Consider the following 13,010-nt stretch of genomic DNA (forward strand, 5'->3'; position numbering starts at 1 on the left):
TCAGTAAGAGCATTGAAGATGGGTCGTGGCTGGGTCTTCCAGCAAGGTCTTCTCAAGGTCCTGGAGTGGCCTAGCCAGTCTCCAGACCTGAACCCAATAGAAAATCTTTGGAGGGAGCTGAAAGTCCGTATTGCCCAGCGACAGCCCCGAAACCTGAAGGATCTGGAGAAGGTCTGTATGGAGGAGTGGGCCAAAATCCCTGCTGCAGTGTGTGCAAACCTGGTCAAGAACTACAGGAAACGTATGATCTCTGTAATTGCAAACAAAGGTTTCTGTACCAAATATTAAGTTCTGCTTTTCTGATGTATCAAATACTTATGTCATGCAATAAAATGCAAATTAATTATTTAAATATTATACAATGTGATTTTCTGGATTTTTGTTTTAGATTCCGTCTCTCACAGTTGAAGTGTACCTATGATAAAAAATTACAGACCTCTACATGCTTTGTAAGTAGGAAAACCTGCAAAATCGGCAGTGTATCAAATACTTGTTGTCCCACTGTACAGGTGACATCACCAACCACTGAAATGTGCCCAGACAGGAACATAAAAATCCAATTCAAAGTTCCCCTTTTGAGGATTTTTGCTGGGCTATACCTTTAATTAATTTGCCAGTAGTTGTGCTCCATCTTTCCCATTGTGTAAAACACCCTTTGACAAAGCTGTATCAGCTACCAGCCACATCACATCCGTACAGTAGAGGATTGCCATAGGAGGGTGGAGGGAAGGGTGTGTGTGTGAATGTGTGTGTTTGCAGAAAGAAGGAATAGTAATTTGTGTGAGTGAGCTGTGCTTTTGGTCCCTAAGGCGAGCGGGACAGAGCTGACGATTGTTCTGAGTGTTGATGGGTGAGTCCACTAACGTGTGAATGGTAGATGGAGGAGCACGTACATCAGAGTATACACATACTATACACATACAGTACTGTATTTCTAACAACAGTATTCCCTGCCAGCAGTGAGACTATAGAAAATGTGCTTTCTGACAGGAAAAGTGTGTGTGCGTGTGTGTGCCCAGGTGTGATTAGATTATGAGTGTGTTCAGTAGCGAGCACCTCTGGTCCAGGCCAAGTAAACAAACCTCGGGCAGCAGAGAGCGTGCTCAGAAAGGCTCAGAAAGACATCAAAGATAGAGGAAAAGTTTGAAGGAAGGAAAGAAGGAAGCATTATTATTCTAACAGCACAGGTTAATAGAAATACCAAAGATAATATTGCCTAGATTCTCCTAGAACTAGCTTCAATTGCTCAGTGTATATAAAATTGGAAGAAAGCTATACTGTGATATTATAGTTACATTTCACTTTATAATTCTAAAATAATTTATACCAACAATAATTATATCTTATCGAATATTTACATAAATACATCATCATATAGTAATATTATTGTCAACACATTGTTATAGAAACATACACCATACATATATGTGTATATAGTCATGTTATAGCCACACGTACACACACATACAATGAATATACAATCAGAATGAGCTATTGCAATGCTGTATTGGGTAAAACTCCATCCGACATTCACATCTTCTCAAGTAAGTAAGCTCAAAGATAGGAGTTCTGGTGTATTGCTATAAGAAAGAAGTTCAGCCAGCCCAGCCTCACACAGTAGCAGCTGAACATTTCTCGTAAAATCCAAGTATTGCTTTGTGTAAAGGTTCTCTTCTCTGAAGTGATAATCTGGGCAGAGGGTAGAGAAAACAGAGAGAGGAGCTATGAGCCTCTCGGTTAGTAGGTGAGATAGTTTCTGCCGCTGCTGTTGGGCAGAAAGTTTTCCCCAGCGGACTGATCAAACAAAAACAGTTTTGGATCTGTGAGTCCGCACCTGGATAGAAAGGCAGCCCGCTAAGACGGACAGAAAAAACAGGTGTCCTGCGTATACAGACAGGTAAGTGTGAAGAGAGTATCCAACAACCTGCTGTCTCTAGAAGTCAGAGAAGAGATCCTGGGGACCCAGATGAATGATAAAAGGAGCGATGGTCCGCGGCTGGTAGAAGGGATTGTCAATGAAAAGACCACCTGCAGTGAGATGAAGAACAGAGACAAAGAGAGCAGGAGTTACTACTGTTACAGATACTGCTATATCTCTATAAAACTTACTTCACTTATTTGACAATATGGGTTGAAAGAATGAATGCTTACGGAAGATAGAGAGGCAATTCTATAATGACAAAGAAATTCAATGTTTTTTTTTAGGACAAGGTTACTTCAAGTGTACTTGAGCTGAACCTGAACATGTTCCAGTAAAAAAGATTATTACCTGGGTGGCATTAATAACATTTCATGTCCAGTAGATTAAATTAAAGGAATAGTTCAACATTTTGTGAAATACATTCACTGCTTTCTTACCTAGAGTTAAAAGATAAGATAGTATTATCATCAATTGTAATATTTGCTATTTTGGTCTATTCTGTACATGTAGAATATATTGTATGTCTGTCTTCCCTGGAGATATCCATTCTCTGTTGTTCCTACTGAGGTTTGTGCCATTTTTCTCCTAGTTAATATTATGGTTTTGGTGTTTTGTCTTGTCTTATTGTAGTCTGTTTTCCTGTCATTTTTGTAGCCTGGTTTTCTGTCATGTCTTGTTTCCTTCTGTTGTGTGATTATTGGTCTTGTTTTATGTTCTCTTTCCTGTTTTATTTTGATAGTCTGTTCTCTGTCTTGTCTTGTCTAGTTTTACTCCCTGTGTTTTCCCGCTCTTGTGATTGCCTGATGTTTTCCACCTGTTTCCCACCCCTTGCGTCACCTGCCTCTTGGTACCTCGTTACCCTCTGTATTTAGTACTTTGTGTTCCCCTTGTCCTGTGTCAGATCATTGTATGTGTTTGTTTGTTCCGGTCGTGTTTCTCCGTGTCAGCTATTCTCTGGACTCAGCCAGTTGCTCAGCCCACTAGGACTTTGACTTCCGGATTTTTGTCACCCAGCCTGCTCCTTTGCCTAGTACTCCTAGCCCTGTCGGTTCGCCACCTGGAGGAGAGCCAGAGACTCTGATGACTATTTTTCAATAGCCAAGTGTGCAAGACGGACTGAGGAGGCCAAAGCAGCCAGCCTTCAAGCTGGAAAACCAGGGTCCAGTACGCTTTCTAGCAGCTCCCCTGAACTCCTGTCTATCAGCTCAGCAGCTGTCTGTTCAGCAGATACCCTCAACTGCAAGCAATCTTTTGAGGGTACTTGCCTAGCCATATTCCCTGGGAACCGTGGAAGCCGGAGACGGGGAAGAAGACAACATGGCTCCCGACACCATGCCCTGATTCACCCTCTCTTCAGCCCAGAGGCCTCGCTGTCCAGCAGCCTCGAGCCCGTGCTGACCAGTGTTCCAGAGCTGACCAGTGTTACCTGTGTTCATGAACCCGTGCTGTGCAGCGGCCCAGAGTCCATGCTGTGCAGCAAGCCTGATTCTGAGCTGTTCAGCAGACCTGAGCCCGTGCTGTCCAGCGGTCCCGAGCCCGTGCTGTCCAATGTTACTGTTCCTGAGTCTAACCGTGTTCCCGAGTCCGAGTTGACCGTTGAACCTCCGCTGACGTGCCGCCTTCCAGAACTGCCGATGACGTGCAGCCGCCGATGACGTGCAGTCGGCCACAGTCTCCGATGACGGCTATTCAAGAGTCTTCCAGTCGTCCAGAGTCTTCGATGACTGACCTCCCAGAGTGTTCGCTTACGGGCAAGCCAGTGATTTTGTTGGTCTCCAGCGCCCCAGAGACCTCCCCAGTAACTACCTCTGAGGCTTTGCCAGTCTCCGGCGCCCCAGAGACCCCCCCAGTGACTTTGCCGGTCCCCGGCGTCCCTGAGACCGTGCTTGAGACCACCCCAGTGACTTTGCCCTTGTCCTGTCCCCTAGAGACCTTGCCTTTGTTTTCGGTCAGACCCTCTCATGCCCTGTCGGCGCCCCTGTCTACCTCGGTTCCCGTTGCCTGTTTGGCGGACTCCAGCCCAGCTGACCCGTTGCCTGTCTTCAGCCCAGCTGACCCGTCGCCTGTCTTCAGCCCAGCTCCAGAGGGGATTCGGCCTTCGCCGTCGGCCTCCAGAGGGGTTTCGCCTTTGCAGACGGCCTCTAGAGGGGCTCTACCTTCGCCGACGGCCGCCTCTGAGTCCTCGACGTCCTGCTTGGCCGCCTGAGGGGCTCTACCTTCGCCCGCCTGAGGATCTTCGCCATCCTGCTCGACCTCCTGAAGGTCCTCTATGGCCTGTTTGGCCGCCCAAAGGGTTCCGTCTTCGCTGCTGTCCGCAGCCCTGGACTAGCTGGCCGCAGCACCTTGGTGCCGAGGCCTCTCTGTCCCGAGTGGTCCCTCTCTGTTCTCTGGGCCGAGTGGCCCTTCTCTGTTCCCTGTGCCCCAGAGCCCTCGATTTCCCTTGGTGTGTGTGTGTGTGTGTGTGTGTGTGTGTGTTTTCTGGTCATGTTTCTCCGTGTCAGCTATTCTCTGGACTCCCTTGGTTATTTTTTTGGTTTAATAAATCCTCCACTTTCTCCTGCCTGCCTGCTCTCTGCCTTTGGGTCCTCAACTTCCCGGAACTTAACAGTTAAAAGTATTTCCTTATCTGAATCTGGGGTCAAAGAATAGAGGGCGTTGTATGCTGTACAGATTGTAAAGCCTCTTGAGGTTAATTTGTGATTTGCAGTATTGGGCTATATAAATATAATACTCAAACCTTTTCACTTGGGGGATTAATTCGCTCACAACCCAGAGGGAGCAATCCACCATGGTCTTGTTCACGAGTGAGAGTAAAATGGAGCTGAGATCGACGTGTGGATTGGTGCAGCGTCAGCAGTAATGTGGGGGTTGTACAGTTGTGGTGGACAGGGAACTGAGCCGGGAGGCAAAGCTTTCAATTCACCAGATGACCTACGTTCCAACTTTCACCTATGGTCATGAGCTCTGGGAAGTGAGGTTGCGGATACAAGACGCTGAAATGAGTTTCCTCCCTAGGGAGGCTAGGCTAGAGATAGGAGCTCAGAGTAGAGCCGCTGCTCGTGTGTCAAAAGTTGAAGTGTTTCGGGCATCTGCTCAGGATGCCTCCTAGGTGCCTTTCTTTAGAGGTTTTCCAGACACGTCAGACTAGTAAAAGACCTGGGTTAGACCCAGAATATACTGGCTTATATATCTCATCTGTCTAAGGAACACTTCGAGATCCCCAAGGAGGATCTGGAAAACATTGCTGAGGAGGCCTGCTGTCACCATGACCCAGTCCCAGATAAGCAATAGAAAATGGATGGATAAATAAAAATTGACTTGACAAGCTTGATACCAGTCTCATATCTGTCATTAAATATGAAGCTGGAGCCATAAGAGTGATCTTAGCTTAGAATAAAGACCAAAAGCAGTGGGGAACAGCCAGGCTCTGTCCAAAGGTAAAGACATCTGCCTATCAGCACCTCTCTGCCTTGTCCACAAGATATAACGTGGACAGAGCCTCTCTAGCTGTTCCCCCGTTTTAAGTCTTTACAGTATGCTAAGCTATACTAACCAGCTACTGGCATTAGCTTTATAGTAAGCGTGCAGACATGCAAGTAGTATCAATCTTGTTATCTAACTCTCAGCAAGAAAGCAAATAACTTAACACAAATTTCCCAAAACTATTCCTTTAATATTTTAAAGCTATTCCAGTCATGAACATCCAGTAAGAGCTGAATGAAAAGCCTAATAACAAATGTTAAAGACGTTAAGACTGAAAATGAGATCAGACACAGGTAAGATAGTTTTGAAGGTAATGTACATATATGCTGTATCTCGGGCTTCAACGATTTGTGCACTGAAAATGAATTAAACCTTGAACAGAACAAAAATGAACAGAATGCAACAGAAATTAATTATTAAGTAATTCTTTGGTGATGTCAGACAAATATTTGAAAGGTTTTACAAAAACTCAGTGGAGCTCAACCAACCATTGGACAAGATATTGGGTCCTCTCATCCAATGGCTGTGCCTCATACAGTAGCTGTAACCATGGAGACGTCGTCAGGGGGTTATCTCTCGCTGGTTGGGTGAACGAGACGTGGTGAAGGGCCAGCATAACTGTCTTGACTGGTGCTGACCATTGACTAGCATGCTGGAGTATTTTCTTTTTTGTAGCATTTTTAGCCAAGTTCATCTTAGTCATTACTTTTTTTCACCTGTGTTATTACTGTACTGTAGGTCATTTTGACGTCAAATATTTTAATCTTTATTTGAAACACTGACTGAGTCAAGAGGGATAGTTTTGAGCCAAAGTTTCAGCGGCTCAGTTGGTGCTGATCCCTATTTGACGGTTGAGGAAAAACGTGCAAAAACAACAAATACAGAAATGATACTGAAATAATGAAACAACATAAAACACACTGACAGTGTGGTTTCAATTCTCGTGGGTCCCTTATTGCTGCTTTTGATTAAAATGTGCACCACAGATTGTTGTAAACATGCAGTATTAACAGCCCTATATTGTCTGATAAGACAATAATAAAAAATATAAGGATATAAATGTAGTCTAAGTAGAAGTAACATATTTTGTCTTTATTATTTGACTTCACTCAAATTCAGCTACAACAATGTACTGAGCTCTGCAAAAAGGCTGCAGCCGGCTTATGTGACAACCTATGAAGGCATATAAACTCTAGGTGTTACCTCTGCCAAAATAAATCCACGTGTGGTAATGGGATCGTGCAGCTGAATGCAAGATGCAGATCTGACAAAATCTGTTGTCTTCTTGCCTTTCTCTCTGAATTTCTATAAACTGAGGGTAAAAAGGATGTAACTAGATGCCCTGAGGTATGTGGAAAGATTTAAATTGAATCTGTGTACCGGTATGAGGGTGGAATATTAAAACTTGATGTAAGTTAAGTTCACAGTATTGTGTGCAGGTTAAAGGAGTGGAGAAATCCTTTCACATGTTAAGTAACATACCTGGTCTAAAAAGTCAAAATCAAACCCAAAACAAAAACGTGCTACTGCAGCAAGTCCCTTACCAGCTGAAAGCCTTTAAATCAGATATACACCAGGCAGTGTTCAGCTTTTATAGGAGATAAACTTTATTCATTTTTAACATTATTATTTATTTATTTATTTCTATACATCGTTCACACAGCTCATTATTATTTTCTTTTTACAGAGAATGTGTGTGTTGTGTGAGTCATATGGCAAAGGCTATCCCTTTCCTGGCAAAGCATAAACACAATAACAAAAGGCTGAGATATATATATAATTTAGACTCAAAGAATGAGGTCACAATTCACAGTACAAATCCTTCAAGTTTTTGTTTATCTCTTAAGAACTTAAACCTGCAGTATTTTTTCATATTCATAAAAGTTTCTGGAAACAGTAAGAAAAACAAAAAGCAAAAAAAATCGCTTTTACAAATCTTCATCTCAAGTCCTTAATCCTCTCCCCATCATTTATATTATAAGAAAAAAGTTTCCCTTCTAAAAAAAGTGAATTTGTCACGGTTTGAAAAAAGCGTTTGGTATGTATGAAAACACGTTTGGTTTCTCCTGTGCTAAAAGAAGTGGTAGTGGGGGATGGGGTAGGCGGGCACTTTCATGACAGGCAACAGAAGCATTCTCTTGGGCAAACCTAGAGGGGAGACATGAGAAGAGCACAGCTCTGCATGAGTCCAGGGCAACAAACCAACCAAGTGTTTCTATTCTCACTACACTACGCTACATCTAGGTCCAACAAACAGCCTTCGCACTACGTACACAAACAGGGCTCCCAAAGGGGGAGTGTAAATGTGTGAGACACGAGGTGACATCCTTCATCGGTGGTTAGAGGAACCGAGAAGGAGAGAGATTCAGAGGTAAAGAGAAGAAAACAAATGGCCCAAACTAAAGATTCATTTCAGTTTACTACAACTTGGGTCTTATTTCTGTAATATTAGCAATCTTTTCCATAGGTTATGAAAACATTGCACTCATAAAATGAATTGCTGAGGAGCGCAGGTCAACGTTGAAACAATTTGCACATCTGGGGTTTGGTTCTTTTTACAATGCCAGATCTCAGCAGTTAACCCAGTGAGTACCATGTTGTTATTACCAATAGGAATGATGGACAAAGCTATTAATTTAGAACCCAAGCTATAATAAAGCAGAATAATCCTTTAAAAGGAGACAGTTGAGCAGGAGAAGTTGTTGTTGGCACTGTCCTATTGAAATGTTTAGGACATGATCATTCAAGAAGAGCTTTAGAATAATGGCTATGTTCTAATGTTCTGGGCATTACAGTTTGATATAATGTTCTGTGTTCCACAGAATGTTCTAGTGAGTCCAGCAGTATTGTAAAATGTGTTTGCCAACAAGGAAGCCCAAAGCAGCAACAGGTGCCAGAGCACAGTAAAAGAGCAGGAAACAGGATGATGAAAGCTTTGTTTCCAAAAGATAAAGTTGTAGTCCCAATGTTTTAAAGTGCCTTTTTGCTCCCCAATTGGGCCAACCCAAAGATTGTTTTTACCTATTTGGTTTTTACTCTTATTCAGGAAAATTGATTTAATACTATCAGTGTAAAAAACAATCTCTCTCTCATTCTTATTATTTCCATCATCTGCAGATGTTCATTATAACAACTTTGTCAACTGGGTGTATAAAGAAAACCTACATTTCCACCTTAACTTACCTTAACAGCAGGTGTATCTAATACTTTGTATATATTTGGGTTTTGCCTCAAATTTGCAACAGTGTCTCTGGTCACATGTTAGGAACCACTGAGCAAGAATCCAAGCTTAACAGAGACAAAAACCTGCACAGCAAGGTCTCAACATACATGCTGTGCTGACGCAATTTGCGAGGATGAAACATTTCATTCCAGGACCTAATGCTGAGTATAATTCTAGTTTTCATGTCTATCTTTTTTTTAAATGACATGAATTGAACTTTCGACATACTTGTAGGAGGTGACAGCTCAGGTTAAAGCTCAGGGTCAGCTGAACTCACAATGATCACCCACCAGGATACATGACGTGTCCTGATGAGTCACGGGGCAGAAATGCACACAGTGTGCAATGTAGAGGCGGGCCGATATTAGGCATTTTCCAAACTATCGGTATCGGCATTTATAATGGCCGATAAATGAATATTTAAAAAATAAAATAAAAACGGACGAAACACCCTTCAACCATGTTATGAGTGTTGGCGTTGCATAGTTTGTCCACCAGAGGGCACTCTACAACGTCCCTGTTGGCAGCACTCGTGTTTAACCCTTTAAGTTTCATATCTTAAGTTTGTATTTTTATACATTTTATTTATCAGAACTTTAATATATTTTGATGTTCCTCTGTTCAAGTTTATTTTTAAACTGCATTATCATATAATTTTAGTGAGGACTCATAAATAACTACAAATTACTAATGTTAGGGAAATCTGTTTATGTTTTGTTACACTTTTCTGGATTTTGTTTTTAAATATATATTGGCCGATATATATCGGATTTTTAAATCACCAAATATTTGTATCGATATCGGCCTTAAAAATCCTTTATCGGTCGGGCTCTAGTGCAATGATGTATGTTTCACCACCCCCCAGAGAAGATACAGATAGGCATTTCATAGCCTACTTATTTGCCAAGTCTTTTCATTGGCCGGGCATGAAGCAGTCTCCTGAATGCCTTCTCAAATATTTTGGACGTTCAGGCCATTAACAAACTTGTAAGTAAGAATTATTAAATAATAAAAAAATAACAGTCACTGAAATTTGCTGGTTAGATGACAGCAAACACTACCATTGAATTCTGAGTATTTCAGTAAGCGCCGCGGTCACAACATGTGAAAAGTGTGCGAATGCCAGGGACTGAATCAGAACACCCCAAAGGATTGCAGAGTTCCAGCTCCACCATAAACAGAAACTAAGGCGCACTTCATATTCAGGGCTGTTGGGATCTCAGGGGGGTACTCAAAGTCTGCCTGGGGCCCCAGATCAGTTTCTCCTAGGACATAAGACCCATTCAAACTCAAAGCTGTAGGATGGACAGAAAAGCCTACATGTGTACACGCACTACACAAGGCTGAGTCTGTCGAGGTAAATATGACTGCGTGTGACAGAGGGACGCATGTGTAAGTGAATTTAGCGCAAAAACCTTTGCTGTTAAAGGTCAAGCACTAGTATAGGTTTTAGCCTATACTAGTCCTAGTTAGAGAGCCCAGTGGCCACTTTCAGCATTGAGGACATGACAGGCGCAGCGCTGCAGTGATAAAAAGCTGCCCTGCCACCGTCTTAAAATAACAGTGGTTAAAGTGAGGAACTAACACTATGCGTTCTGCTAATCTCAACAGAAATTAAGATGACTGCAGCAAAGGCAGTGTGTCAGCTTCTATAGTTAGTAAGAGGTGGCTGTTTAAGTTTACAGTTTTCTAGTCTTTTCTATTTTAATTCATGCAGGTGTGTGTGTCACCATGATTACAACCAGTTTCTGGAAGTTTTGAGATTAAAGTGACAGACGGCAGCTATTTACTGACAGCGTAGTGATCCAACTATAAGAGATGTGGAAGTGAGTGGCAACAAGCAGATTAAGGAACAAGTGGTGAGTGGACAATAAGCCAAAAGTACAGACAGATTTGCTTGAAGCACGCAACGAAGAGGCAATGGTATAAGATTTGTTTAACCATGACTGAAACTCTGCGCCAAACCCTAAAACTTGGATTAGAATGGGAACAAATTTATTTTGAGAAAAGAGGAGAAATTAAGGCAAAAAGAAATTATGAAGAAGGTTGGAGGTGTAACATAAACTTACTGAAGAATTAATTAACCCACTAATGGTTAGCAATTATGGTATGTTGGGTTAGAAGGGAACTGTATGGTTAAGAGGGAAAAGAAGGTGGAAGAAGGTTATAGACGGTAGAAGGAGGGTGAAATGAGTTAACAGGGAAAACAGACAAGAAGCACGTACCGTATGCAGGAGCAGCTGCTGCAGCAGGGCTGTAGCCATACGGTGTCCCAAAGCCTGTTGGGGAAGAGGTTACAGGGTCTCGTTCAATTGCGCACTTGTTTAACTCCAAGCTGTATTTTTCAACATCTTCAGTTTAGATGAGTGATTTGGACATCCTGCACTCAAGCAGACAGCTATGGGTTCAGGCTAAGAGACCTGAGTGGAAGTCACGCTCCTTTCTAACAGGATCAAAAAACTGTACATTCACTCACTCATTCAAACACACAGCAGAGTCATATATTGGTGGAGGTTCAGCACAAACTAATTAATTAATTAATTAATTAATACAATTCTGATTAAATCTGAAAAAATCTTTGACATGATGTATGTATAATGCTACAATGCATTAAAATAAAGAAAATATCAGCTGTACAAATAACTGTATTATTTCAGAGGCTGATAAAATGGCCCTTGAAAAAGACTAAAATGACCTTCAACCCACCCATATAAAAAAAACACACAATACATTAAAAAATTCACCAAAAAATGCTTATTGCCTCAGTAAAAACATTAAAACCACATGCAACTATACTCTCACTACCTGGCGTGACATATCCAGGTGCGGCTGCACTGACGAAGGCTCCTCTCGCGAGGGCTGCTCTTCCTCTTCCTCTGGCTACCTGAGCTGCTACTGCTGAGGCTGCTGCTGCCGCAGCTAGGGCTCCTTTAGTCTGGACACAGACACATTAGATGTTAGTGTGTTTCAAACATTCATGATGCACAGATACACACAGTATTTAGATGCATAGATACACCAATACAATGTTCTGATGCATTATGGGCATCATTGTTGGCACACAGGCTCATAGACAAAATAAGTGGAAGAATCGGGATCTGATAACTTTCAAGTATTGATCTGATTAGACACTTGTTAAACAAAGTGCCATTGATTGCTGATGGCAAAAAGTCCTACGGCTCTACAGAGGTGGTTACTGATTACAGAAAACGTTTAAACTTTATCATCTTTCAAGCTGCTCCGACCAGTTTGGCTCTCAAGGAAGAGAGTAACAGATTGCTTTGATTATATGTTTTATTCTGTCTTCAGACTAAAGTAGTGCCCTCTATGTCCAATATCTACTGTATGAGTTTCTCTTTACCTGGGGCAATATCTTCTTTTTCTTGTTTGCAGCGGCGTTGGGACCAGAGAAGAGCTTTTCCAGAGCTTCCAGAGCAGCACTGGCCTTTGCTACTTTTTTGTTGGGGCCTGCCCCACGGAACTTCTGCCCATCGACCTCCACCTGATATGCACACACACACAAACACAAGCACAGACTGTAAAATATTAATCAAATAATTTTTCATGATAAAAGTTAGACAAAAGGAGCACTGCGTTTTGGGCATCTGGTAAAAAGTATTATTTTTTTTCTAATCTAATTATTTCTAATAGTGGTTTCACATTTATGCTACAGCTCTGTCAAAACTAACAATCACACAATACTTTTGCCCAAAACCCATTCATTTATCAGTCATTAGTAAATCAGCCAGCAAGTCTGGCTGAACAGGATGGCTTATTTAGCGCTGCCCTGCTGTCAAGCAGGTTTGCTAATCAATCAGCAGAGCGATGAAGCAGCCAGGCATGTCGCAAAACAAGACATCCAACAGAGAACAGGCTTGCTCCAGGAACCAAGTGGACTGATTGTTTCTGAGTGTGTGGCTCAGCTTCTGTATGCGTCACAAATGCATGTGTATGTTAAGTTTTTCTATATTTTTTTGATTACATGTCATGGCTCCACATTCGTTTACATGAGTAGATGCTTTATCATGTTTTGTCAGAGTCAGTCTGTGTGTGTACATGAAGCTCTCACCTCCATAACAAAGCGTTTGTCGTGGCTGCCTCCGCTTTCAGAGATGAGTTCGTATTTGAGGCCTCGTCTCTTTTCGTTTAGCTCCATGACGGGATTCTTCCCACTCGCCGTCAGTATGGGACCCTGAGTTCGCACCTGGGAAGCGAAAAGATTATTAAAGTAATTTAATTTAAAAGAAAAAGCTTTATTAGTAAGTACACCGTGGACAGTAAACCTGGAAGACGGAGCATTATGTAACAAAGTTTGGATACCTTTTATGTCTTAACCAGAGTGACTGTTACATTTTAATCACTTACAATCAAAATCTCAGACTT

At 42.1% G+C, this 13,010-nt stretch overlaps 1 protein-coding gene across 4 annotated transcripts in view; it reads right to left on the bottom strand.

Moving 5' to 3' along the window:
* Nucleotides 1-466: 466 nt before the first annotated feature.
* The window catches only part of strbp (spermatid perinuclear RNA binding protein), an 84,997-nt gene continuing 72,453 nt past the window's right edge, over nucleotides 467-13,010 (bottom strand). For 3 of the 4 annotated variants that reach the window (XM_078272318.1, XM_078272316.1, XM_078272317.1), the window contains 5 exons: nucleotides 12,697-12,831; nucleotides 11,989-12,129; nucleotides 11,433-11,562; nucleotides 10,853-10,906; nucleotides 467-2,028 (listed from right to left, as the gene is read on the bottom strand). In XM_078272318.1, coding sequence (XP_078128444.1) covers nucleotides 1,934-2,028; nucleotides 10,853-10,906; nucleotides 11,433-11,562; nucleotides 11,989-12,129; nucleotides 12,697-12,831 — 555 coding nt within the window. In that variant the 3' untranslated portion in view covers nucleotides 467-1,933. Of the gene's footprint in view, nucleotides 2,029-6,987; nucleotides 7,553-10,852; nucleotides 10,907-11,432; nucleotides 11,563-11,988; nucleotides 12,130-12,696; nucleotides 12,832-13,010 lie in introns of those variants that run through there. The other variant, XM_078272319.1, reaches the window with a different exon arrangement.

Source organism: Sander vitreus, chromosome 16, assembly GCF_031162955.1.
Source record: "Sander vitreus isolate 19-12246 chromosome 16, sanVit1, whole genome shotgun sequence".
Classification (NCBI taxonomy): Eukaryota; Metazoa; Chordata; class Actinopteri; order Perciformes; family Percidae; genus Sander; species Sander vitreus.